The following is a 24,565-nucleotide window of genomic DNA, read 5'->3' on the forward strand; positions in this document are numbered from 1 at the left end:
ATAACACTTAATTTTTTTTGTTTTTTTTCAAACAAAAATAAAAAAAGGTGAAAAAAAATTTTTTTTTTTTTTTTTTTTTTTTTTTTTTTTAGTTGTGTTAAGCTGTGTCTCCTGTGTTGTGTGGATGTTTTCTGTTTTCTTGGTCACTGACGTTTACATTCAGGATCAAAAACAAGACAGTCGGGGTTTCTGTCCAATGTTGTTTTTCGAGTGGCTCGACTAACAAGGTTGATCATGAGCGCAGATCAACAATTTTGCTTTATTAGATTTTGCTTTATTAGACTGCTCCCATTTGTCAGAGAAAGTACCTCACAGTCAAGAGCCCCAAAGCTGGTTTGTTTTAAAAAGAAATCAATTTAGCAGAACCAAATTTTTTGTAAAATGCACTCTGATGTTAGAGGCTTCACAGTACATCATTGCAGCCTCATGTGAGAAGTTATTAAATCTCTACCAAACTTTTAAATTCATATTGATGTGTTTCGCTTCCTTTAGGGCCCAATTTCACAATCACCCTGCTTGTTTTGTGTGTTTGTTTGACGTCTACAGCAGCTATTTCACATTCATTGACATCCTTGGTATAGACGTGGAAAACGGTCAGCTGTAGAATAAATCAGTCTGCAATTGCAATAGCATAAATCCTACACAGAAAAACAACTGCTGCAGTTTTTCTCGTTATTAAGGCTTTTACTCTATCTTTACAAAAAGATTCGTAAAAAATTAGAAAGCATTGTAAATTTAGCTGTTCTTTGTATTGTAATACTGCTGTCTTGTCTATCTGTGTTTGTTATTACAGATAGAAAACTGCCCTTTCAGGTCAGTTAAATTAAATCAAATATGTTGTAGATAAATTGTTTGTTATTGTTTATTAATTGTGACTTAAAAAAAAAAAAACACCGAACTGCCTGCCTACATATTCACTCTTTTGTCATGTAAAAAAAAAAAAAAGGCATTAAGTTTTGATGCTTTTTAAGATAACTTAGAATGTCTTTGATTATAGATCCAGATTTACAAAAGCAGAAATTCATTTGCTGTTTTTAGACCTTTCTACTGAAGTTGTCGTTCAGATGTGAGGTTTGGCCTGGCAGTGCCGTCAGCTGAACGAGAGCTCTTAAATCACGCAGACGGCCAACATGACACTGTGGAGAGACTCCCAAAGTTCCTCTCTCTGCCAAATGGAGCACAGTGTGGAGCCTATAAATTATAATTTCTAAATAACTGAAGATTTAATTGTGTAATTTGGGAAGAAGCTCTGTTTTTTTAGACATTCTTGTAGGAGATGACTTAGACTTTGCTGCTTAGGCCTAACCATTTGTAACAGAGATACTGGAATTTCTGGTCCCGTTTTTTTTTTTTTTTAACACTCCTCCGTTGTTATCCTGCATGAGTGAAGACAACTATCCTGTACTTCCTGGCATGCAGGATGGTGGCTTTTTCAGCATGGCTGCAGACTCTAAAGTAAAGACAAAACTGGGATACTTTTTTTTTTCCACTTTAATGTGCCTGACTGCCTTAAAAAACTAACAGGAATTATGATGGAGATTATGTCCTATAATTAACATTACAGTAGAGAATGCTAAGGTGCTTTAATTAGTCATATTTCACAAAGTAGTGTGTAATTTCTTATATGTACTTGAGTTGTTTTGTACACTGCAGCAGCTTTTCCTGTTTCCATTTTGTGGAATTGGTTAAATTGGATTTGCTTTCTTTCATTTAAAGCTAAAGTTGAATGTTTTCTTTTGCTTGACATTTACCTGATTTTATTTATTTGTTGGAATTATTCAATTGAATGTTTTTTGGGTTTTTTAACATTATTGCTGTCTCAACCCGTGTTTAAAAAATTGCAATTGCAATTCATTTTATCACTCAATAATTCACAATTGTAAATGATAAATTCCAGTTTTGTTTTTAAAACAATGTTTTATTTTCCACATTTGATGGTTGGTTAGATGTTAGCACTCTGAAAATGTCCTTAATCATTTAAAAATATTTTTTTTCTATGAAATTGCAATACATGTGTTTTGAGCTTTTTCACAGTTTGTCCTTAATCTTTTTAATACATTTCGGGGGGATTTTGTGTGATGGGCTAATTCGTAGTAGTGGACAATTGTTGATTTTTAAAAAAAAAATTTTCCCCCCCAATATTCTCACAAGTAAAAACAAATTTAACAGATGGTCTGCATTTGTATTCAGCCAAACCAAGTAAATATCAACAGGCTCATAGCTAGACTGCTGCATTTTACATCAGTTTGTTATATTCTTGTTTTTATGTTTGTGTTTTTGTAAAGCACTTTGTGATTTTTTTTTTTATGTCTGTGACAGGTGCAATATAAATCAATTTTACTTACTTTTCTTAGCTTAATGACATTGTATCTGCATCTACAGTACATCTGCTTGGAGTGTTTGCTCCTCCTCCTTTTGAAAAATAGCTCAACATCAGTCGGATTGGATGGAGAGAATCTTTGAGCAGCAGCTTTTTAAATCTATTTGATTTTACTTCTTGATTTTTAGTAGTCTAGTCTAATGGATAGGTGTGCACGTATTAGTTCTTTCCCTGGTTTAATACTCCTAAATCAAATAGCTGGACGTGGTTTGTTGGATGGAACAAGATTTGGTTGGACATTTTATTGCGAAGAGGTTTCCTCTAGTTTAGTGGCGGGGGATTTTTTTTGTTTGTTTGTTTTGGTTTTTTTTTTTTAACCATCCTCCTTTATAAACTTGCATTAGAAACACATGTACAGTCTCTCTGCTCCATCTACGACTTTCCTTATTATTTTCCCATGATGCCCATCTCATGGGAGCTCTGTGGGTCCAGCTCATGCAGTCATTCATGTCCCATGATTCTTGTTTTAGGCCAATCATGTGACAGGCTATGCCTCGAATAGTGGCGTAATTGATCTCATGCTGTGCTTCGTTAACCACTTTAACATGGCTGTTTGTTCCCTGTTACAGTCTAGGAAGATCCTATCTGTTCAAATCCCTGTCATGAACATGTGAATATTAATTTGAAATGTTGCATAATTTATGACTTGAATGTAATTCTTTTAAAGGTTCTGAGAGTTGCACTAAATTTACTACTTTTTAACAGTCGTCATGTGAATTTGTTGATTTCCTAATCTCTATGACAATTAGCTGCTAAAATATTCATAAATATTTGTTTTTCTAGTTAAGATAGAAAAAAAATCATTTGAAAATATGCATTCCGCTTCATTGGAGTTGATTTAAAGAAAAAAACAGATGCTAATTCAGCTATCACATAATCAGGTCATTATCAGAACTCTACTTGAACCTGAATGCACGAGGATGTAATTCAGTCATTTAATTCAAGTGACCCGTCCCTGAGCTCTGGGTTTGACCTCCAGATCTAAAGGTTTTAGATGTTTAGGTGTTGCAGTGTATTGCTCTCTCTCTCTCAGGTCACCAAGGTTGAAGAGAAGCTACTTCCTCCTTGAGCTGGCTTTTCTGACTGGAAATGCACTTTGTCAAAGTTTAGGTAATCAAAGGCATCAGCGTCATGCTTTTCTGTAGCAGGGGTAGAAAAAAGCTGGTCACATCTGATCTGATGAGAGGATCGTGGAGCTAAATTTCGAAAAACATTGAAAGAAAATCTAGAAGATGCTAGACCGGAGAAGAGGTTCCCTTTCCAACAGGACATCTGCTCTGAGAATACAGCTGGAGCCACAGCGGACTGGTTTAGATCGAAGCACATTCATGTGTTAGAATTGTCCTACTCAAAGTCCTGACTTAAATCCAGTTGAGATTCTGTGTTGGGCGTTTTCATGTGCAAAGACGCTCTTCTGTCATTGTGACTCAGCTTGAGCGATCCCCCCTGATGAAGACACAGTGGATGTAGAAACATTAGTCTGCCTCGGTGTTGACATGTCGATCAGTAGTTCCCAGCCCCAGTTAGTCTTCTGAGTTTGAGTTATTTGGCAAAGATGCATGCACTATTTTTTATTTATTTATTTATTTTTTACCTTTATATACATCTTGAAACGTGAACATAAATTCCACTTCACAATTCTGCTGAATGTGTTGATACGATGACATGAAATCCCAATAAAACATAATCATGGGGTAGTTTTGCAAAGCATTGTGTTTTAGACAACATTTTTAGTTGCTCCTCATCAGGGCATTATTTGGTTATGAGGTGGTAAGGTAAAACAAAAAAAATATTGAACGTTTGTTTCAACGAGTTTTTCCTATCTAACTACAGTTTATTAAAAAAAAAAAAAAATCCTCAGTGCTTGTGTTTATCCAGTATAGAGTCTCTGTTTATTGCTTAATCAAAGCACTTCCTCAAACAGGCCTGTGTGAACCCGCTTGTCTGACTCCTTAGAAAAGAAGAACAGTTTGAGCTGAACTGTTGAAGGATCTCACCAGTGATTCATGTTTCTAAGTCTAAAACTGTGACCATTCTTATTTAAAAAATTATGATGAAACAATCCTATCTACACTGACCTGATTGTAAATGAAGTCTAAACTGGTCAGGCATAACAATATAGAAGATGAGGTAAATAATGCTGAAAATGTCTTCGTCATGGCACCAAATGTGAACGACAGCAAGTGAAGATTCCACGCTGGGTTGTGTTTGAAACAGGAAAAATGGGAGTTTAACAAGAGTTGATGTGTGATGGTGCCATGACTGGATCAGAGCTTCGTGTTGGGGTGTTCCCAGTCTGCAGGGATCGGTGTTTATTTAAAGGTGGTCCAAGTAAGGAATGGTGTTGAACTAGCGTCACGGTCTTGTGTGGACAAGTTTGCGACTCGACCTTTAAATTTCCCAGATCTCATTCCAGCAGAGCATCAGCAGGATGGGCCTGACAAACGTGTCTGTTTTGTGGAGGCTTCATCGTGTAGCTTACATGAATTGAGTGTGCCAGAGTTGATGAGCTTGCACAGTAACGCATGTATATGTGTGACTACAGCCCTTAATATTCACACTTGTGTATTCGTAGCTTCAGTTATGCCAGAGCTCATTAAAATGGTAGGAATATTGTAAAGGGAACAAAGAGGAAAAATAAAGAAGAGGAAGTGACTACCATGATTGGTGTTGTCACAGCAATGTTCAATAAATGTGGTGCAGGTCTTCCACCTACCAGGATGCTGTTCTCCTTACCTCATCCTTTAGTTGCACTGACTTTTCTAAACTAGACCAAATAGATCCAGCTTCAGAAAAGTGTGGCAACGTGCATGAGCCAGAAGACATTACAAAGTAAGAATATAGTTTCAAAATGATCCAGGTATTAGTTTTTCATAAACTGTTTTAGTGGTTGGTTGGAGCAAAAATTTAATGATGACTAAAAACTTTAACAAAGCAGCAGCAACAAACACTGATGCGTCTCCCTCTCGGCTCAGCATAAATGGCTCGTAATCTGGCATCTGCCGTGGCGTCACAGAAGCTCTCAGTGAAACCAAAGCAGAAATACATTAGGTGTGTTTATTAGGTTTGTTGCAAAAAGGAGATCAATGGAATATCAGGAAGGTGATTACAAAATTATCTCTGATTTGAACGTGATCTAGAAATGGATTTCTTAAAAAAACAAAAATAAAACTCATGATTTATTTACTTTTCTCCACCGATCTTTAAAATGTTCAAATGTCTCCCTGTGACAACAGAAACCTGCAGTTTAATGAAAGTCCTTGCTGCTCGGAAAGAACAGATCAATTCACGTACTGAACGTCCACAGTACCGCTTTGTTTTTCTTCTTTCTTCCTTTTTTTAAAACACAAAAAGCACTTTCTCTCCATTACCTCCAGAGCAGCCATTGTAGCCTGCAGCATCCTCCCATCTCATTCTGGCTGACTAGCATTACTGCTGCTGCTCCGAGTTGGACTGGCCTCCCAGGATTATCGCTTTGCTGTAATCTGGGACACTGCAGATTATGCTTTTCATCTAATGCGCCCCTACACACACACACCACATGACCCTCTCACACAAATGGACTCTCTCCTACTTTCTCCTCACTTCACAGTGAGAGAGTGAGGAGTGGAAATGGCAGAAAGAATAGAGAGTTGAACCTCTGCAACACGCCTTCAAAAACTGGTGGTAAAACTGGTTGTACAAACGGATTTTTGAATGATGGACTGAGAGCTGACCTTTGGGATTATAGTGGGGAGGGGGAGGGTGTGCGTGTGTGTGTGTGTGTGTGTGTGTGATCTACAGCAGCTGCTTGAGGGGACAGGTAACTTATTAACGTCCCGCAAGAAGCAGAGAGTTTACAATCCTTTGGCCTTCTGCACCAATGAGTAATGAGAACGTGGTGCTTCTTTGTTTCGTTTTTGTCCTTCTGGCTGCTCCTAAACCAATCTAAAATCTGCTTAAGTGTTCCTCACAAAGAGAACAAGAGTCCAGAGTGTCGTAAGCAAGGAGAGACAGTGACAACCAGCACGCGGCTGGATCACATGCAGACAATCAGGACTCGGGCGGCTCTGCTTAGGTAGAGGTTGCGTCGAGGAGGTGGTTTTTCACAGCGGCGCACGGCGAACCTGTAAATATGGAGCCTCTGGAGGAATACCACTCTCCGTTTGACTTTGAACAAGGGGTCAACTCCAGTTATCTCTACCTCTCCCCAGCTTACAGCGACACGCCGCCCAGTTCGCCAGCTGTCAGATCCAGAGGTAATCACAAGGAGGAAAGGGAGAGGCTGAGTGGAGGGTGTGTATGCGTGTGTGTGCATGTGTTCACTGGACAAAAAAAAAAAAAGAAAAAAAAAAGGCAAACATGGCTTTGGGTGACTGGGCAGGAAGAATTTGGGGAACACAAACTATAAGAGGAGGGGAAAGCTTATTATTGTGTGCGGTGACAAAAGTGTTTGTTGCATTTACTGTTCAGTTTTATCACTGTATCTGTACAAGCCGTTTTGTTGCTGTTTCAATGCCAAAACTAAAAAGAAAACATGGTTTCTTTATCTTTGCTTTCAGTTTGTGTGTTTTATTTAATATCCATCTGTTGTAGCCATCAGTTGTGTTGATACGCTTTGTTAGAATAATTATCAATTTTGTAGACAGAAAGATTAAGATTTGAATAATCTAATTAAAGAAAACTTAAAAAAAAAAGATTACAGTAAGCTACGTACATTACCAGAACCTGTTGAGATTTGGAACAAAACATCAGTTCATTAATTTATCTATTGCATTTTTTGCATTTTATTTGAGGAGACTTATCCAGTGAGCAATGAATCCCAAATTAATAAATGATGGTAACACTTTATTTGAAGGCGTGTGCATAAGACTGACATGACACTGTCATAGGCATGACAGTGTCATGAACATAAAAAAGTCTTTATGAATGTTTATGACAGTTGTCATGAAGTGTCATTCGGTAAATAATGACACTTTTAATGCAAAGTTGCTCTAAAAGTTGCATTAAAAGTCCTTTAAAAATGCCAACTTTGCATGATTTTGTAAATTATCATAATTTAATGCAAAGTTGGCACTCTTAATGGACTTTCAATGCAACTTTTAGAGCAACTTTTCATTAAAAGTGTCATTATTTACCGAATGACACTTCATGACAACATTCATAAACATTCATAAAGACTTCTTTATGTTCATGACAGGTGTTATGTCATGTTTATGACAGTGTCATGTCAGTCTCATGCACACCCCTTCGAATAAAGTGTTACCGAAATGATTGTAACACTTGGTGATTTGTTAAATAATACTTACTTATTAAATATAACTTCAACAGTTTTTTTTTTATTTGGAATTGATAAAAAAAGAACTGTTTAAATGTTTGTTGTTTACAAGAAATTGAGATCCTGTTTCCATGGGGGATAAATATGATGCGACACCGAGGGTCATTTCTGAAATTGAGATCCTGTTTCCATGGGGGATAAATATGATGCGACACTGAGGGTCATTTCTGCTACTAGCCCTTCTTAAAAATGAGAAAGATAAAAGAACTTGCCATTCAAGTAAGAGTGATGAGTGTCAATTTTTTTGTTTGTTTTGGGGCAAAACAAAAATTCTGTTGGTAAATTATCATTGATTAAATTTGCAAACCCCCCAAAATTCATGGCATGATCGGGATTATTGACATTTCTAATTAGAATTTTTCTTTTATTGTTTATTCCGTGAGAGGATTATTAAATATTGAGATGTTTGAAAGTGATCATTTGATGTGATGAAATGCATCCAAAAGTAACCAAAAGTCCCATTTTAGACAACTATGTCACATTTTTACATGAGGGATCGTACTGCTGGAGAAAGCTTTTTATAAAGCCAGAAAATAATCAAGATGTTGACATTACTTTCCATTCACATCCACTGTCTTATAATCTCAGAAATATATTACCTAAACCATATCTGGTTGTTGTGGTGAGGGACGATGAAACTGAGGAGATCGGAAGAGCTTATTAGATTTGGCTCTTACTTCTCCATTGTCTCTTCTGATTTGTGGAGAACCTGCCTACCTGTGAGAACTTTCATCCTGAAATTCTGTTGTTTTCTTTCTCACACGCCTGTTTTGCATTCAACTTCTAATTGTTTATGTTGCTTTGACATCCGCTCAAAAATGGGGTGGTCATTGTGGAGGCGAGTGATGTGCAGTTTTACGGTAACGAGCTAAACTTCTACATTCAGACTTTTCTATTCCCTTCAAATGAGTAGCTTTCTCTTTTTCAAACACTGAATGAATCACTCCTTCAACAGCCATGTTCACTTTCAGACTTTGTCACTAGCCTGCACCTAGAAAGTGTTTTGTAAAGAAGTGGAGTTTCTAAAAGTTATTCAGTTGGTACAAAGGCACACATTTCATTAAAGCAATAGAGCCTGCTCTACCAGTTCTTTCTTTATAAGGAGGCCAGTATCTGTATTGTGTATTTCATTAGTGTAATGTAACATAGTGGATCACCCTGGTTTGAAAAAAGGGTTGAGGACACGAAGCGATAAGAAGACAGATCCTTCAGGGCAGCGCAAGTGTCACGCTTCGGAGGAACAGAGAAATGGCTTCAGAGTTTGGATATAATTTATCATTTATACTGTTAATTTAATATCCAAATAGTGAGTAATGGTGCAACAAATCATCTTGAAATAACTCATAGGTCTGTCCAGTCTTGTTCTGTCCAGATGCCAATCTGAGTCATTCAAGAGAAGAAAATGTATTTGCGAATGCAGAGTCTCCGTACATTTAAAGTAAATTAACACCCACGATAGTCTGTTAATAACAGAGTTGAGTTTCACTTAAGACGAGCTGCGAAATATATTCATCCAGTCACACTGTGTGCAATGTTGCAATTTCAAACGACTTTTTGAACACACAAAGGCATTTAAATTCTCCCTGCCAGTAATATAATTGGTCGGCTAAGTGGACTTAAACTTCTCCTTACGTTTGCACTAGATGCAGATTTCAGTGCCAGAAGTGCTACAGGGGACTGACAGAAACATCACGTTGTACAGGAGAAGAAAAATATATCTCAAGAGATATCGAAGAAATGTTTTCATTACTTCTGATATTGTCACTGGAATATTGAACAACAATATCTCCAAGTCTCACAGCCCAAATTAGTCATTTTGTGCAGAAATGTATTTGAACATGTAGGATATGTAAAGCTGCAGCAGCTTGACCTTCAGACCCATCTTTGCCCAAGTGTTAGAAACAGTTTGGTTGTGTCCAAAGTTACACTATTATTAGCCTCATTGTTTGTTTACTGTGTCGATAAGCCGCCATTGTTTGTTCACACTAGGATCAGGCTGCGACGCCTTGGGAAGACTCATTCGTAACGCTGCATGTCCTCATGTCTCCTCGGTGCCTTTTTCTCTTTCAGATTAGATGCACTTGTGGTTTCGAAACTCTTAGAAACAGCATTCCAGTGCAACACAGGGTCATTCCAGTGTTGCACTGGAATGACCCTGTTTCAACTTCCTCGCTTTTTTTTTTTTTTTTGTCCACCTCTGCATTTCGACCACGGAACGGTGCGTCCGTCAACAGACACACTGTGGCACATTTCAGAAACAAGGCGGCTCTGAATCAGCCTGCGTAGATATGAGTGGAATGGTGCAGAGTGCATCAGACTTATTGTCACCAGAAATGTCCACATGGTTGCTTCTTAAAAGCAAGCATTTTTTTTATTATTATTTCATGTGTATCTAGTCATTTAAATAGTCCTATATTTCCGGATTTGGCAATATAAAAGTATAAACCAAAAGTCTCCAGTGCGATGTAGTCACAGTTTGAGAAGTGAAATGACCTAATTGCAGTGTTTGGACGCATATAGATGGCTCTCATTTCAGCTTTTAGATAGGTGTGCCTCATTTCACTGTAGTAAAAGACTTCCATCACAAACTTCCTGTTTTGACTTCTTCTATTCTCTTTTTTTACATTTTACTTCCTTTTATTTAGAATTCCACAATTTTTAAGAGATTAAAGACGTGTTTAAAGACGTGTTTGCTGTTGCCCACTCCAGCTACTTTTCATAGTAGCCTTATAATTTTAATAATGTGTTCTTATTAGTGTAAAGAGGGAATAAATATGGCCACATCCTTTTGTAAAGTAAGAAAAAAAGCAAAGGGTTTCCTTTGAGACTCGCATCTGTTTGCTACTTTTCTTCTTATTTTTTATTTATTGAAGTTTTGAGGAGACTCGTGCTTGTAAAGTTAGGATGGTTGATCTGTGTTTCTTTACATTTTTGTACTTGCCAGATTTCCAGGAGCAGCCGGACTCTGTAGCCGAGGTGGGAGAGGATGCAGTGACATCTGTCGGTGCAGCTCCTCTTCCTCCTGTCATGACGGAGGAAGAGCGTCAGGAGCTGCAAGAGGAGCTGGCTAAGGTCAGGGGATTAATGAGCGACGTCTTACTGAAGAGTGTTAGGATACAAAGCTTTCATCATTGTTTACTTTTATATGTGGCAGTTCTTTGCTTTTCTTACATTATTCTGCTCTGTTTTCAGTCTCCTAACAAATAATTTTTCTCTCTAAAGCCTTTAACTTGCCTTCTTCGATCAACAGTGGTTCATTATTTAAATACTGTTGCACTTTTGTGCCCTGTTGCTCTTAGAAATGCTACTCAGAAACAGGATCAACATATATATATTTTTTCTTCTTATATATATTTTTAGCCAACTTTAATATAGCAGTGCTCATATAGCACTGAGTAATTTGGTGACTTGGTGTCCCATAACTCGGCGTGGCGTGTGTATTCAATCTGTCAGGTTGAAGACGAGATCCAGACTCTGTCCCAGGTGTTGGCAGCTAAAGAGAAGCAGCTCGCAGACATCAAGAGGAAACTGGGCATCACACCTTTAAACGAGCTGAAACAGAACATCACCAAAACCTGGCAGGAAGTCACCACTTCCACAGCGTGAGTACTTTTACCTACCAAGTTGTGAGGTTTAAGTTGATGCACTTTTGTTATGACTATCGGGCTTTTTGAGTTTTTGTGTTTGATTTATTTTTTCTCTCTCTCTCTTTCATGCGCTACTCATCTGACCAAGAAAGAGTTTTTGATTGATGAAATAATAGTAATAAAATGACTGTGAGCGTGTTCTGAGAGGCCTTTGAAGTATATTTTCTATTAACAGAATGGAAACCTCTCGGGTAACAGCTTTATTATATTTAAATTATTCATTATTGTTCCGCGTTTCTGAACGTGCTGAAAACGCAGCTAGCTGTCAGCGCTACTGAGACACAACTCCTTCCCTGCTGTGTGAGGGGAGAAAAAGATGTCGGCGCTGTCGACAGGTTGCCTCTGGCTTTTGCGAAACTGTTTGATGGGGTTTATTCTGCAGGAAATGAGTGGCGTTGGGATTCTTCCCAGGCTTACTTTAAATGAAAAAGACACCGAAGCTTTACTCTGACCTTGACTTTTCTCCTCAGCCTTTGATCCCTCGGTCTTTCTTTATTGCATTCATATCCTCCTGTCCTCGCCCTGCTGCGTTTCAGCTATCGGAGGACGTCTGAAACTCTGTCTCAGGCCAGTCTGAAAGCGACGGCGGCCTTCTCCAACATGGGCTCGGCCATCAGCAAGAAGTTCGAGGATGTCAGGTATGTCAGATGCCAGGCGGAAGGTTTCCTGTGAGCTCCAAAAGTCCAGCGTTTTGTACTAATAATGATCAGAGCCACTTAAGCATAATTGCAAGAAAAATTCTGTCTTTTTCTTTCTTTTATTTTCTCTCTGTACATTTTCAATGAAGATGCACCAATTTTATGAGTTTTTTTTTTTTCTGGTCAAAACTGGTTTGTGGGTTTCTCTGAGGTCTAATTTGCCAATTCAATTTTTATTTTTTTCCCCCCATTACTGTGCTGCAGTAAAAGCTTTAAATACAATTGAAAGTGAAGGAATTGCAGCTATTATTGCGTCTAGGTACAAGTTCCCAACCTTTATCTCTTTCATTTTATTCAGGGGTAAACCCTGTATGTTGTTGGTCGATGTATTCATAGATGGAGAATAATGGGAGTCCTTTGTTTTGGTCCAGGCACGAAAAAGGAGCAAACAGTCAATATTTTTCATTTCTCGACCTTCTTATTACCAATCAGAAATGCTCAAAGGAAATTAATTTCCCCGACTCACTGATTGGTGCATCTCTACTTTTACTAAGCGATGCACCAATCAAGCTTTTACAGGCCAATACCAATTTCTAATTGTCTTTTAGGTTTGAGCTGCCGAGTACGACATTGGCATTCGTCCATTTTTCCTCAATCCGTCCATTCACTCAGCTGTCCATCAGTCCGTCCATTCTATTCACGATTAAGCAGGGATTAAAGACAGTTTAAAAACACCCAACGACAGCTTGTTCAGAGCGGGATTCACCTCCCGTTGATCTTCCTCTGGACCTAAGTCGTCTTCTACCCCGTCATCCTTCTTCCCTCGGGATTATTGACCCACAAACAAGATTGTTAGCCCTGGTCAAAGCTGCAGTGTGCTGAGAAATGCAGCCTTACAGATCCAGAGTCCATTTAGAGTTGGGGGTGGGGGGAGCGTGAGGTAAAGAACAACGAACCCACTGCGGTCGGAGACGTTTTGTGTGTGTGTGCGTGTGTGTGTGTGTGTGTGTGTGTGTGTGTGTGTGTCACCTTATTTGTCTCCGTGCTTTGTGAATGTTTTATATGTGTCTCTTTGATGAGCAGATATTCACCCTAATGCAGGGGATTAACACATATCCTCTGTGATAGCACACAATCGATCTTAATGGGATGAAGCAGGGTTTACAGGCTTTACGCACTTGACAGAATAAATTACGTTTTGTTGTGCTTGTGAAGCCTGTCTCACCTTTGTTCTGTCTGTGCACGCTATGCTTTTATCCGACTTGACTAACGGCAGATTTCTTCTCCTTAATGCTGTCGGATAGTTTACAGTCAATACAACATTCAGCTAGCATGCCAGCAATCAGGTAAGGAGCAGCCTAACTACTTGATGCTGATGACACACGAATCATAAAGAGAACATAAAGGCGACATATGTTTGTTTTTTCAACATCTTAAAATGATGCAGTCTTATTGGCTTATTTTTCTTTTCTTTTTTTTTATGGGAGTGCTATGATGTTGCATATTTTAATCCAATCTTTAATTTTATGAACAGAAGAACCCATCTCTTTCATGTCCACACTCAATAAGAGAACATGCTTTTCATTCAAGACCTATGTGAGTTTTACAGTTCAGAAAATGCTGTAAGAAAATGGCTACTTGAATACGCTCAGTATATATGTTTAGCTACCAAAATACATGTTGGGCAACAAAAAAACTTTTCAAATGTCTACAGTGAGAGATTGGCTGACTGCAGTAAATTACTTGTTGTCAATTCTAGTATTTTTATTCAGTACAGAAGGTTTTTTTTTTTATCCATCATTACCAAAAGGGCCAATAAGAGTAGAAGACCCTGCGAGTGAAGAGAAACATCTTCTGTTTGTGTTGGCAGAGGTGTGAGTGTTAACTGTAAGCATCCCAACAGTATCAGCTGGTATCAGCACACAGCAACACCGCAGTCTGAGTAATCTCCCTCAGCCAGGCTGCTGTTTCTTCAGGTCAGCAGAGGTCAAACAGAAATGTTGTCCAAAACATGGAGATAAAACCCCGAGGCGCCCTCTGAAGATGCGGGGAAACACCCGCCTTCATCTGCGTGTAGGCAGACGTCCCGCCCTGAATTTCAAACTTTGTTCGGCTTCAGGGTCCCAAAGTTTCCTGCATTCATTTCAGACCAGATATAATTTCTCTTTAAAAAAAACAAACACTCTGCTTTATTGCCTCATCCCTTTTAGTCTGCTTCCTTTCTTTTAGTTAGTGTTTTTTTTCCCTTCTTTCATGGAAAACAACACCAAGCAGCTTTTCAGTGGAAACAGATCTGGACAGAATGGGGTCACCTCAGGAAAAGGCTGCTTTGTGAATATTTGGTATCGGGTATCTGGACCTCCTAACGTTGTGCTTACTGTTGGCGTTTGCCCTGCAGTGAGCGGACGGCGAGGTCGGATAAATGCGGTCTGCTCAGGTCTGTCTTGTGCTTGTCAACTCACCGTTGCGTCTTTTCCTCCCACTTCACAGGAACGCGCCAACTTTCAAGACACTGGAAGAGAAAGTCGAGACACTGAAGGTATGGGATTGATAACTGGATTTTGGATTTGCATGATACAAAAAAAAAAACTACAATGTTTATTGGATTGTGTTTGTCATGTTCTGAATATCAACAATAAATAAGCATTATAAGCATCATTACTTTATCTCTAATAAGCCATATTATTACTGCAAGGACTGTAACGGCAGCAATTGATGTGATTTGTTTTGAAAATAATTGGATCATATCTTTGCTTTTAAATTTTTTTAATACATTGAACAATAGTGTTTTTATACCTGCCCATGAGATTCACACAGTATAACACTGAGTAAAAATATCAAAGCAATAAAGTTTTTCCACAAAAAATGTTATGCAAAAATAGTTAAGGTGCTGTGTTTTCTTTTTTTTTAAATAAAACAAACAAACAAACAAAAAAAACTGAAAAGCAACAATTGTGCCACACTTATTTCCAACTCGTCCTCCAATTTTTATGCATCTCTCCATGCACGGTCATGTTCACAGTTAGGTTTGAGAAACTCTTCAAATTGTTTACTTGCAGACTGTTTGTGCATTAATCATTTTAACACCATGGAAGCCAATAACAGATTTCTTCTCCCTCCTCGTTCAGACTAAGATCACCCCCACCACTCCTCCCAGCAACCAGGACGGCAACGTCCCGGAAACCACCGAGTCTTTGATCAGCCAGCCTGAGGACGCCCCCACCCAGGACGCACCCATGCAATGAGACTGAGACCGCACTTTCACCCTCTGACCTCTTCCCCACCCCGCTCCTCTGACCAGTTTAACTCTTGTGTGCCAGTCTCCCCTCTATTGGAAACAAATACCTTCCCAGCATCCTCTGCGATCGACTTGCCCTCTGTCCTCTTCCGACACACACGCTCAGTCGTTAGCTTGTTTGAAACTAAAAACCACGGGATGGGTTCAGGCACATATTCTCACCGTCTTGTTGAGTTTGTTTAGTTCGTTCAGGCTCACCGTTAGAGGAATCCCCTTTCCTTGTTGCACTCCTTATTTCTTTGCCTTTCTTTTTTTTTTTCTAACCAGAAAAGCTTCAATGCCAAACATGCTCCAGTGTACTTTGGTTTCTTTATGGTATTAACACTCGAGTGTAGAAAACTGTGCAGTTAAGAACAATTGTAGTGTACTTTAGAAATGTATTAAATGTTGGAGTCATTGTTATTAAACACGGGTGGTTTTGGCTTAGTTTTTTTTCCTGGGCCAAACTGCTATCCCCCTCCCTCCGAGAAATATAACATGGTGTCCCAGCAATGAATATTAATATTTTTGTATCTTGTGCTGCTCTCGGGTCGCTCGGCTTTCCGGGTTTGATACACTGTGTTGTTAATACGACTACTAACTGCACGTTTCAGACTCAGGCAGACCTTCCCCCTTTCATTGTGGAGAAACCTGTCAGAGCCTCCCGTCCCCCCCTGTCCTCCCCCCACCGCGCTCGGAAAGCTGCAGGAAAACGGCCAAGATCAGCAGAACAGCTCAGAGCAAACACGCCGTCAAGGTCCAGCCTTGACCTGAGGTGACAGAGAAATAAATGTAGCCTCCACAGCCAGCCAGAGTCAATATTTGAACACTAGTGCATTGTTTCTGCGGGAGCGGCAACACCCAAACTACCCATGCTGTGTAGTACACAGCCCTACAGTAGTGTTTCCCCCACCCCCTTTTTTTTTTTTATTGCGACAAAAACGAACTTGATTGATTGATGCCAAGGATTTGTAAAAAAAAAAAAACAACAACAAAAAAAATTTCTTTTGCATTTATCGAATACATTTATTTTTTTTAATATCAAAACTCTAGTTAGAGTTGGCTTTACAGCCTCATGTTGCTTTACATCGATTATATGCTGGAAGCTATTAAACTCTAATTTATTGGGCTTCAAACAGTGATCAATAAAACCCCAACGGAGCCGATTTCAGCACAAACTTGAGGTAGGACAAACTTTTCTATCGGGCGCAGCATCAAACTGGTACAAGTCCTCCCCTGCTGGTGGATAAGAGGTACTGCATGAATATAAATCAACTCCCACTGTCAGTATGAAGCACGAGTGATTCCGCTGAGCTGTACAGACTGTGGATCAGAGAAATCTAGTGTTTAGTGTTGTTTTCTTTGATTGCTATCAATAAAGATTCTCGTGTTTTCATTGACCACCACGTTCCAGTAATGATTTACCAACAGAATAAAGTTCTGCTAAAAGCTAAAAGTCCCAGATGTTTGAGCCTTGAAAAGTTTTTTTAACAGGAAAATCTGTAGGAAGCCTGAATGTCAGACATGGGATTTTTATGTGGAGTCATATTTTTATGTCTCACAAATGTTTTATTTTTTTAATAGAAACACAAATGCCCTGTAATTAACCTGCCTCTCGTAAAAGAAACGCCAACCAGTGTGGAAGCTCATATTAACCTAATTGAGATGCAGTACCTTGTATGACCACATGAGGGCAGCCAATCACAGAAGTGGCACCTACTTTTGATGGCTTTATTTTTCTGCTCCAGGCCAGACTGCCTGGAGCCAAAGGCTGGCTGCTGCTGCTGCTGCTGCTGCTGCTGCATTAAGTCACACTCGCCACTGCTGACTGTTGTATTAAAGAAAACCTCTGATGGAGACAATGATCCTAATTGGCTTCTGACCGAGAAGAAGGAGCTCTGCATGAGAACTTTACTAAAATTTAGCCCATTTTATTTATCTTTTTTAACTTTCACCCTTCTGTTTCTGTTTAAATTATAATTTCTGAGTTTTTTTTTTCCTTCCATCTTTCAACTGGCAGAATCTTAAATGATGGCCAACAAACTGTGAATACAATTAAAGTACAATGTAAAATAGATGATTTATAAGTTAAACCAAAGTAAAGGAAAACTATTACTGAGTAATTTTTTTTTTACAAATTGATATAGCAATGAATTTAATGCACTTTCTTATTCTTAAAATTGCTTTTAATATCACCCAATCCCCACTGCAATACACAGATGGTAATTATACTATATAGAGCATTTCTAGAACTTTCACCCACATTCTTGCACAGATTGGTAAGCAGTTTTGTGTGAAGTGCCTTGGTTAAGGGCATATCAACATGTGACAGTGGAGGAAGCTGGAATTGAACTTATTGCTTTGCAAGACGACTACACCGCCTGCTGATTCACAGTCAGTCCTAATTAATATGACAAGAGGTTTCTATAAATTAAACCTTTTAAATAGAAGCTTAAATGAAATTTGATTAATTTTTTTTTGCTATCCCCAACAAATTAAAACCTAGGAAATGATCTAAATTCCAGGTCTGCAGACTTGCACAAAGCATAAAAGATCAAATTCAAAGCAGCAAACATTAACTCCCTACTGACTCCATATGAAAAAAAAAAAAAAAAAAGCCACAACTGAGAAGTCATATTTTTTTAATGCGATGGTTTCTCCCTTGCTAATACCAGCCTGGCCTAGCTCACAAAAACAGGGAGAGGGTGAGAGGGGTGGTTTCGGGGGGGAAAGACACATGTACAGTTTTTAATAAACAGCTGCCAAAAAATCTTTATTCAGTCATAACGGTATGCTGCAGAATGAGTCTCTCTGCAGAAAGTCTAAACTGTACAAACACCAGGAAACGTGAAAAAAAAAGTAAAACACAGCTTTACAACAAGAGAGAGAGAGTATCTACACACAGAGATCACAGGAATAAAAACATTACAGTTAACAGTCAGTCAGATTCTTCTCATGTAGAAAAGGAAAATCTTCATATACTGATAGAATCCGTTTTATAATATGGGAAAGAATATAAGGAAATGTCAGAGGTGCAGTAGAATATACATTTTGTGAAAGAGAAGGTTTATATTGCAGTTATTTCTGTATGTTGGTTTGATAAATATATCCGGACTGACTCAGTGTGTGACACTGATGGCTGCTAGTGTGTGTGTGTGTGTGTGTGTGTGTGTGTGTGTGTGTGTGTGTGTGTGTTATGGAGACGTAGACCATTTAAAATGTGCAGAAAGCGAACATTCAGTTCAAACATGGCTTTGTGTGTGTGAGGTCCAAATCCCAAATGTACTTTTTGGGATACATTTTGATGTTTTTTTTTGTTAGTTTTTTTCTTTTCTTTAAACTAACTGCTGAGGTAAAAGTGAGGGTTGATGCCAAACTCGTATCTGAACGTCAGCTTTTGCAGAGGTGGCTCAGCATTAAGAGGTCAAAAGGTGGAAAATAATTGTATCAGTTCTAACTCACCGTTTTCTTATAAAGATTTTTTATTTTTATTTTTTTTATTATTCTAGATTCAGCCAAAATCTGAAAGCACAATGAAAGCAGTGGTGCTGCCAGTCCTTCCGAGATCCTCTGTTCTCCATTTGACTTATTCCAAGCTAAACTTTCAATACCTGCAAGGGTTTAAAACAGATTTATCAGAAGATAAATGACTCTATTCCAAAGCGATAAAGTGCCAATATAAACCTGTTGAATTGGAGACGAGCTTTATTTATCATCTAAAGCTTAGAGATACAAATCCAGATGTTCCCCCTAAATATCCTTCATTCAAGACTAATTTTAAAGATCCAAGAATTGTAGGAACAGATTGTCTAAAAGCCACACCAGACCTTGTAAAAGTATAAGGCTCTGTAAACTTTAGTTTAATCAACACATTAACTCTGTAGAAATGACAGAATGCTGCACCTTAAAAAAACAGAAACATAAGAACCCAGCCCTCTCTGATAGTATCTATCCAATAATAAAGAACACACAATCATAACTGTTCAACTTTTCCACATTTTCTCACAACAAACATCTATGGGATCAGTGTTTTATGTTGCAGAATAAGTCAGAGACATGCATGCATATGAAGAGGAAACATCTGGGAAGTGTGCTGTATTCCACCCCTTTACTCTGACAACCTTAAATAAAACCTAGTGGAAGAAATTCCCTTCACAGGTTAAAGACCAAGGGCTATTGCTGAGGGGAAGGGCAATCGGAATAACAATATACTTTATTGATCCCCAAAAGGAAATTGCTTATTTGTTGACGAGCTACTCCATCCAAAAATGTCAAATATTAGCAATATAACCATAAGTAATAAAACTATACTCATAAAACCTCACCTCTCAGCCAGAAATGGCAAGAGAATAACCTAATGTACGCCTAATTATTATTATTATTTTTAGAAATTATTTCGTTAGTCCACTGTTTTGATAAAAAAATAATTTAGTTGAATTTAAAGTAATCTCACTTTCTTTTGCTAACCTTGAACTTGTTGCACAGAATCCAGAAATTAGACAGCAGCGACTAAGGCCAGCTGACCTTACAGCCTGAGCCTGCTGTAATAAAACCCAAACTGAGCTCCCTGCCACTGTCTGCGCCTCGCTGAGGCCTGAGGTCCTCTCCATGCCTGCATGCTGCTGCTTAGAAGCAAAAACCCATCAACCCAGAGAAGCAACCAGAGCTCCTCTGTTCAACTCTCATCTCGGTCCCTGGATTGAGGGTGATGCTCTGCGGCTATCCGTGTTTATGATGATTAGTCACACTGGCTGGTACGAAGCGTGCCAGCGGGAGGCTTGTTGGGCTCCGTCAGTCTTTGCAGCTGATAACGCGAGAGGTACGACAGCTCGCGCGCCGAAAATGTGCTTTACGGCGGCGAAAGCGCGTGTTTGGAGCTGAGACGCTCGTGCTCACGGCGAGCTTTTGTGCTCGACGGAAACAAACAGGGAGGAGGCGCGAATGTTGCACTGAGCAGATGGGTCGAACCCCGGGAGGTCGCAGGAACGGTAAGGCTAGCAAGCTTTAGCAGAGCTCCTCCACCCAGACATGAGCAGCTTCCATGTCATCCCAGGGTGAGACCCAAAGCCGCAGGGACATATGCGAGGCGGCGAGGGAACAAACCGCTCTGACAGCAAGACGTCATGTCCGGGTGCGAGTGTTTGTGTGAGAGGGTCTGAGATGGTGAAGCTCAGAGATCTTCTGACGGTCCTTTTTACATATTTATTCAGTTTTAGCTTTTTTGTTGTTGTTGTTGTCACACTTACATGGTGTAGCTCTTCAACAAAACCTTAATATCATAAATAACCTACGATAATCTAGACTCCAATGATGATTTTAATATGAAGAGGAAAAAATAAACTGGAAGGGGAAAAAAAACAATCTTTACCTCGCAACAAAACATTCCTTGAGATTAAAAATCTTTTTTTTTTGTTTGTAAGTGGGTTGTGACAAAGACTACCAGAACAATTTTAGACCATTTTTAACTTTGAGAAATTCATTAAAAGTAAGCACACGTTTGACCGCATCCACAACGAAATGGGCCACTTTGCTTCAAATCCCAGTTCAGAGAGAGACAAATTGAGGAATGTTTTCATGATTCAATAATAACAACAACTACAAAAAATCATCCTCTTCCAAAAACATCTTCATGACAATTAGGAGAATATTCCTTGGACTGACGAGACAACAGTCCACTACGTCCAACAAGGTGGTGGTTATGTGATGGTCTGGGGATGATTTCACAGGTTGGTTTGAAAAAAAAAAGGAAGTTTTTGAAGTGGCCTATTTAATTTACTTGAAATAGGCCAAAAACCCTTCTCGGATGGCTGAATTAAAACAATTCAGCAAAGAATTGGAAGTCGAAATTCTGGTAATGAGTAATAAAAAAACAAAACAAAAACTGCAGTTGCTGATGTAATTTTTCCTCAATCAGTGATCTCATTGTTTAGCTTGGGTTACTTTAATTAAAACCTGCGTGATGATCTGACAAATGTAAGTGTGACAAAGTAGCACAAGCAGAACAATCTGGAAGGGGCTTAAATTTCTGAGATTTACAGAAGCTACTGATATGCTGGGATTTTCACTCGATCTACTCGCCAGTTTATAGAAAACGGTTGAAAAAAAGTGAAAATATCCACTGATTGTAAATGAAACACCATGTTGATTTCAGAGGGGAATGAGCAAATAAATTCAACATTACAGGAACTCAAATAACTCATCATTACACACGACTGGAGACAACTTCTGTTTCCAAAACGTTCTTAACCACGCCTCCTCATTTTTATCTGTTGCATTAGAAACAAAGGAGGGGTCTGCAGGCATTTTATAGCTTTACGAGTTTCCACATTTCTTTTAGACGAAGCGAGACAACGAGTCGAAGTGTAAAAACAGATGCCGCAGCTCCTAATTGGATGTTTAATACGACCATCGCAAGATGGCATTTGCAGAAACATTGTCTTTTTCAGGTGCCAGAGAAAATATCTCATTTATTTCTGATATCTTTCAGTCACTCTTCCTAATCTTCATGAATGGTAAACAAACTGTTCAAGATTTTAATCTGCTTATTTATGGTTTGGTTAAGAAGATATTTTAGTTTCCCCCCTAAGAATACATTTATTCCACTCAATTAGCACCACTGCTTTCATTTGAGCGTTTCAGAAACGCTTTTTGACTCCAGAATTTTTCTTTTTTTTTTAAAAATCCTCCCTGTTAATGAAACTTGATCCTGAGCTTCTCAGTATGAAATAATACCCGCTCTGCCTTTCTCTACTGATTTCCATCTCTGTGCAGCGTCAGATACGTTCGAGTTTGACATTTTCCAACCCAGCTGGGCCGCCGAATGCACTGAGCAGGACGGGGAGGGAGACGGGCTGCATCTACAGTTAGGGTTGTACAGGTCAGAGACACATAGAAAACATTTACATTTCGAGGCTTTCAAAGGATAAAAAAAAAAAGTCAAATGAAATTGTGCCAAGCTCCTAGAGGGCGAAGAGCAGCCTCTGACTGACGAATTGCTCAGGGACGTTTTGTGAAATCCACACGTTTCTGCTTCCCATAAACAAACTGACGCAGGCCAGTACGGTTCTAACGTAACAACTGTTTAAAGTCAACCGGGTTTTATCTTTACGTGACCCAGAAAATGTAGGGTTTTTCTTTTTGGCTTTTTTAAGCTTAAGCAAAGATGATGAAAGTTCGGATTCGTCGGCACATTTTTGCGGACGTTTTTACACCTTTCATCCGAAATTTAACGGGGCGTCGACGGAAGGTGTCCTTTCAAAGTGCTCGGGTAAACTACAACAGTAAATAAAACCGTTGTTGTTGTTTTTCCCCATCTTAACACCAATTATCAGCCGTGGGAGCAGCTGAAGTTGGGCTTGAACACCCACACTGAGGCGACGCTGGCTGTTCTCAACCCGTTCACGGTGCTACGGCACAAATAAGAGACATTTATATAAAGTCACTACTTTACTTACTCGCATGCACATGCAGCATTAAAAATACTGTTAGACCAGAGCAGTACACTGTTTGAAGAGAAAAGTGTAAAAATCCAGTGCGACAGTCATTGAGTTCTTGAGGTCTACGTGATTAAAATTTATATATATATATATATATATATATATATAAAAAAAGAAAACAGCCAGTGAGATGATCCTGTCAGAAGAGAGGGACGGTCGCCCGCTCTCTGTTGCATATTCAGGTTGAACCCCGGGGAGCTAATGCCTCTGAAGGAAAACAGCCAATTAATGCTGCATTCAAAGCCAATAATGGTATCACGGCTGATGAGAGCAGGAGGTGAGGGGGGGTTTCTTTATTTTCTTCCATTAAAAGCCACTAATGTTCACCCACATTCGACACTGAAAGCGAGAGGACTCCCGCTCAGGTTCCTGTGGAAGGCGGATCATTTCACCGACTGTTTTGGTGAAGGAAGCTTCCTTGATTTCCCAAACATTCCCGGTGCGAAGCACCACATTTCCTCGCACGGTGGTCTAAAAGAGCCCTTGTGTGAAAGGGAGAGAGAGAGAGGAGTCATGTTTGGGAAAACAAAGATGACAATCGAACAATAAACGACACACGGAAAATTCATCGTCATAGTAGCTGGAAAAAAACGGTTTACAAGTTACAGCAAAGAGTAGAAAAGTCACCCCAAAACATCTTTCTGGAACTAAAACGAAATAAAAAGAAGAAATAAAGGGAGAGGCCAAAACGTGTGTCTCTCCACACACAACGCACAAGACGGATTTCTTTGCATCACAAATCTATTGACTCATAGATATATATATATATTAAAAAAAAGCAGAACTCGGACTAGCCAGCACCAGAAACATTCCATCGTCGTCTTCGTCCGTGTGCTGCCCAGTCAGCAGCACACGTCCCACAGTTTCAACACGCAACGTGGTGAAACTCCACGCTTATCAAGGCACATTCAACACTCCTCCAAATATACTCAGACTGAAGATGATCCTGGAGCAACAACACACGCAAACACACACACACATACACACACACACACACACTTTCTTATGGTCATGTTTTTTTAGGAAACCTGGAGCACTTTGCTATAGTTTTGTCACATTCCAACCACAAATGTAAAACTGATTTGTGTCACTATGAAAGTAATCTGATCTCTGAAATCTTAAAGTTGTAGCTGACCTGGAGAAATTTGCTATAAGCTACATAGGGGACAAAGTGAAACATGTAGAAGAAGATGCTTTAGTCAGAAGAGGCCAAAAGTAAACTTATTGGCCAAAATGCAAAATGGGGTGGAAAGCTAGCTCTGCTCATTGTCCTGACCGGATCATTTTATGGGTCAAGCACGGTTGTTGCAGAGTCATGCTGTGGGGATGCTGTCCTTCAGCAGGATCAGGGAATCTAGTGGAGTTGATAGGAAGATGGAGGAAGGCAATTAATGAGGAATGTTGGAAGAAAGCTTGGTTAAGAAACTTAAAACTTCAACAGAGGCTCACCATCAAGACAACAAAGTCACAGCTTTAAGTGTTATAGATCAAAGCATATTTGTATATAAAAAAAAGGTTAAAACCTCATTATTTTCCCCACCAAGCTTAAAATTTGTGCACTACTTTAAGTCGGTTTATCTCGTTAAATTCCAGTAGAACAGACTGAAGTTCGAGGTTGGAATGTGACAAAAACCGAAAGGTTCAGGTGTGGGTACTTTGCAACGCAACTCATTTTCACATTCCTGAATAAAACGAGAGAATGAAGAAAACTGAGTAAAAGCGAGAGAGACTCTCCTCTTTTGATTTGCGCAGGCAGCCAATAAAAAAACAAAACAAACACACAATGACCCATAAAGACGGCAGGCGGAAA

At 39.2% G+C, this 24,565-nt stretch overlaps 1 protein-coding gene across 4 annotated transcripts in view; it reads left to right on the top strand.

The window, feature by feature from the left end:
* The window catches only part of tpd52 (tumor protein D52), a 26,820-nt gene extending 6,535 nt beyond the window's left edge, over positions 1 to 20,285 (top strand). The window contains exons 1-8 of one of the 4 annotated variants that reach the window (XR_001423903.1): positions 6,008 to 6,618; positions 10,642 to 10,769; positions 11,151 to 11,299; positions 11,881 to 11,982; positions 13,287 to 13,328; positions 14,473 to 14,521; positions 15,111 to 15,282; positions 20,273 to 20,285. Coding sequence is in view for 3 of the 4 variants with exons in the window: in XM_015026676.1 (XP_014882162.1) it covers positions 6,495 to 6,618; positions 10,642 to 10,769; positions 11,151 to 11,299; positions 11,881 to 11,982; positions 13,287 to 13,328; positions 14,473 to 14,521; positions 15,111 to 15,227 (711 nt within the window). In the remaining variant the exon portion in view is untranslated. Of the gene's footprint in view, positions 1 to 6,007; positions 6,619 to 10,641; positions 10,770 to 11,150; positions 11,300 to 11,880; positions 11,983 to 13,286; positions 13,329 to 14,472; positions 14,522 to 15,110; positions 16,661 to 20,272 lie in introns of those variants that run through there. The other 3 variants (XM_015026676.1, XM_015026693.1, XM_015026685.1) reach the window with 3 other exon arrangements.
* The last annotated feature ends 4,280 nt before the right edge of the window (positions 20,286 to 24,565 follow it).

Source organism: Poecilia latipinna, unplaced genomic scaffold (assembly GCF_001443285.1).
Source record: "Poecilia latipinna isolate Pla-1442-1.1 unplaced genomic scaffold, P_latipinna-1.0 Scaffold99, whole genome shotgun sequence".
NCBI classification, from domain to species: Eukaryota; Metazoa; Chordata; class Actinopteri; order Cyprinodontiformes; family Poeciliidae; genus Poecilia; species Poecilia latipinna.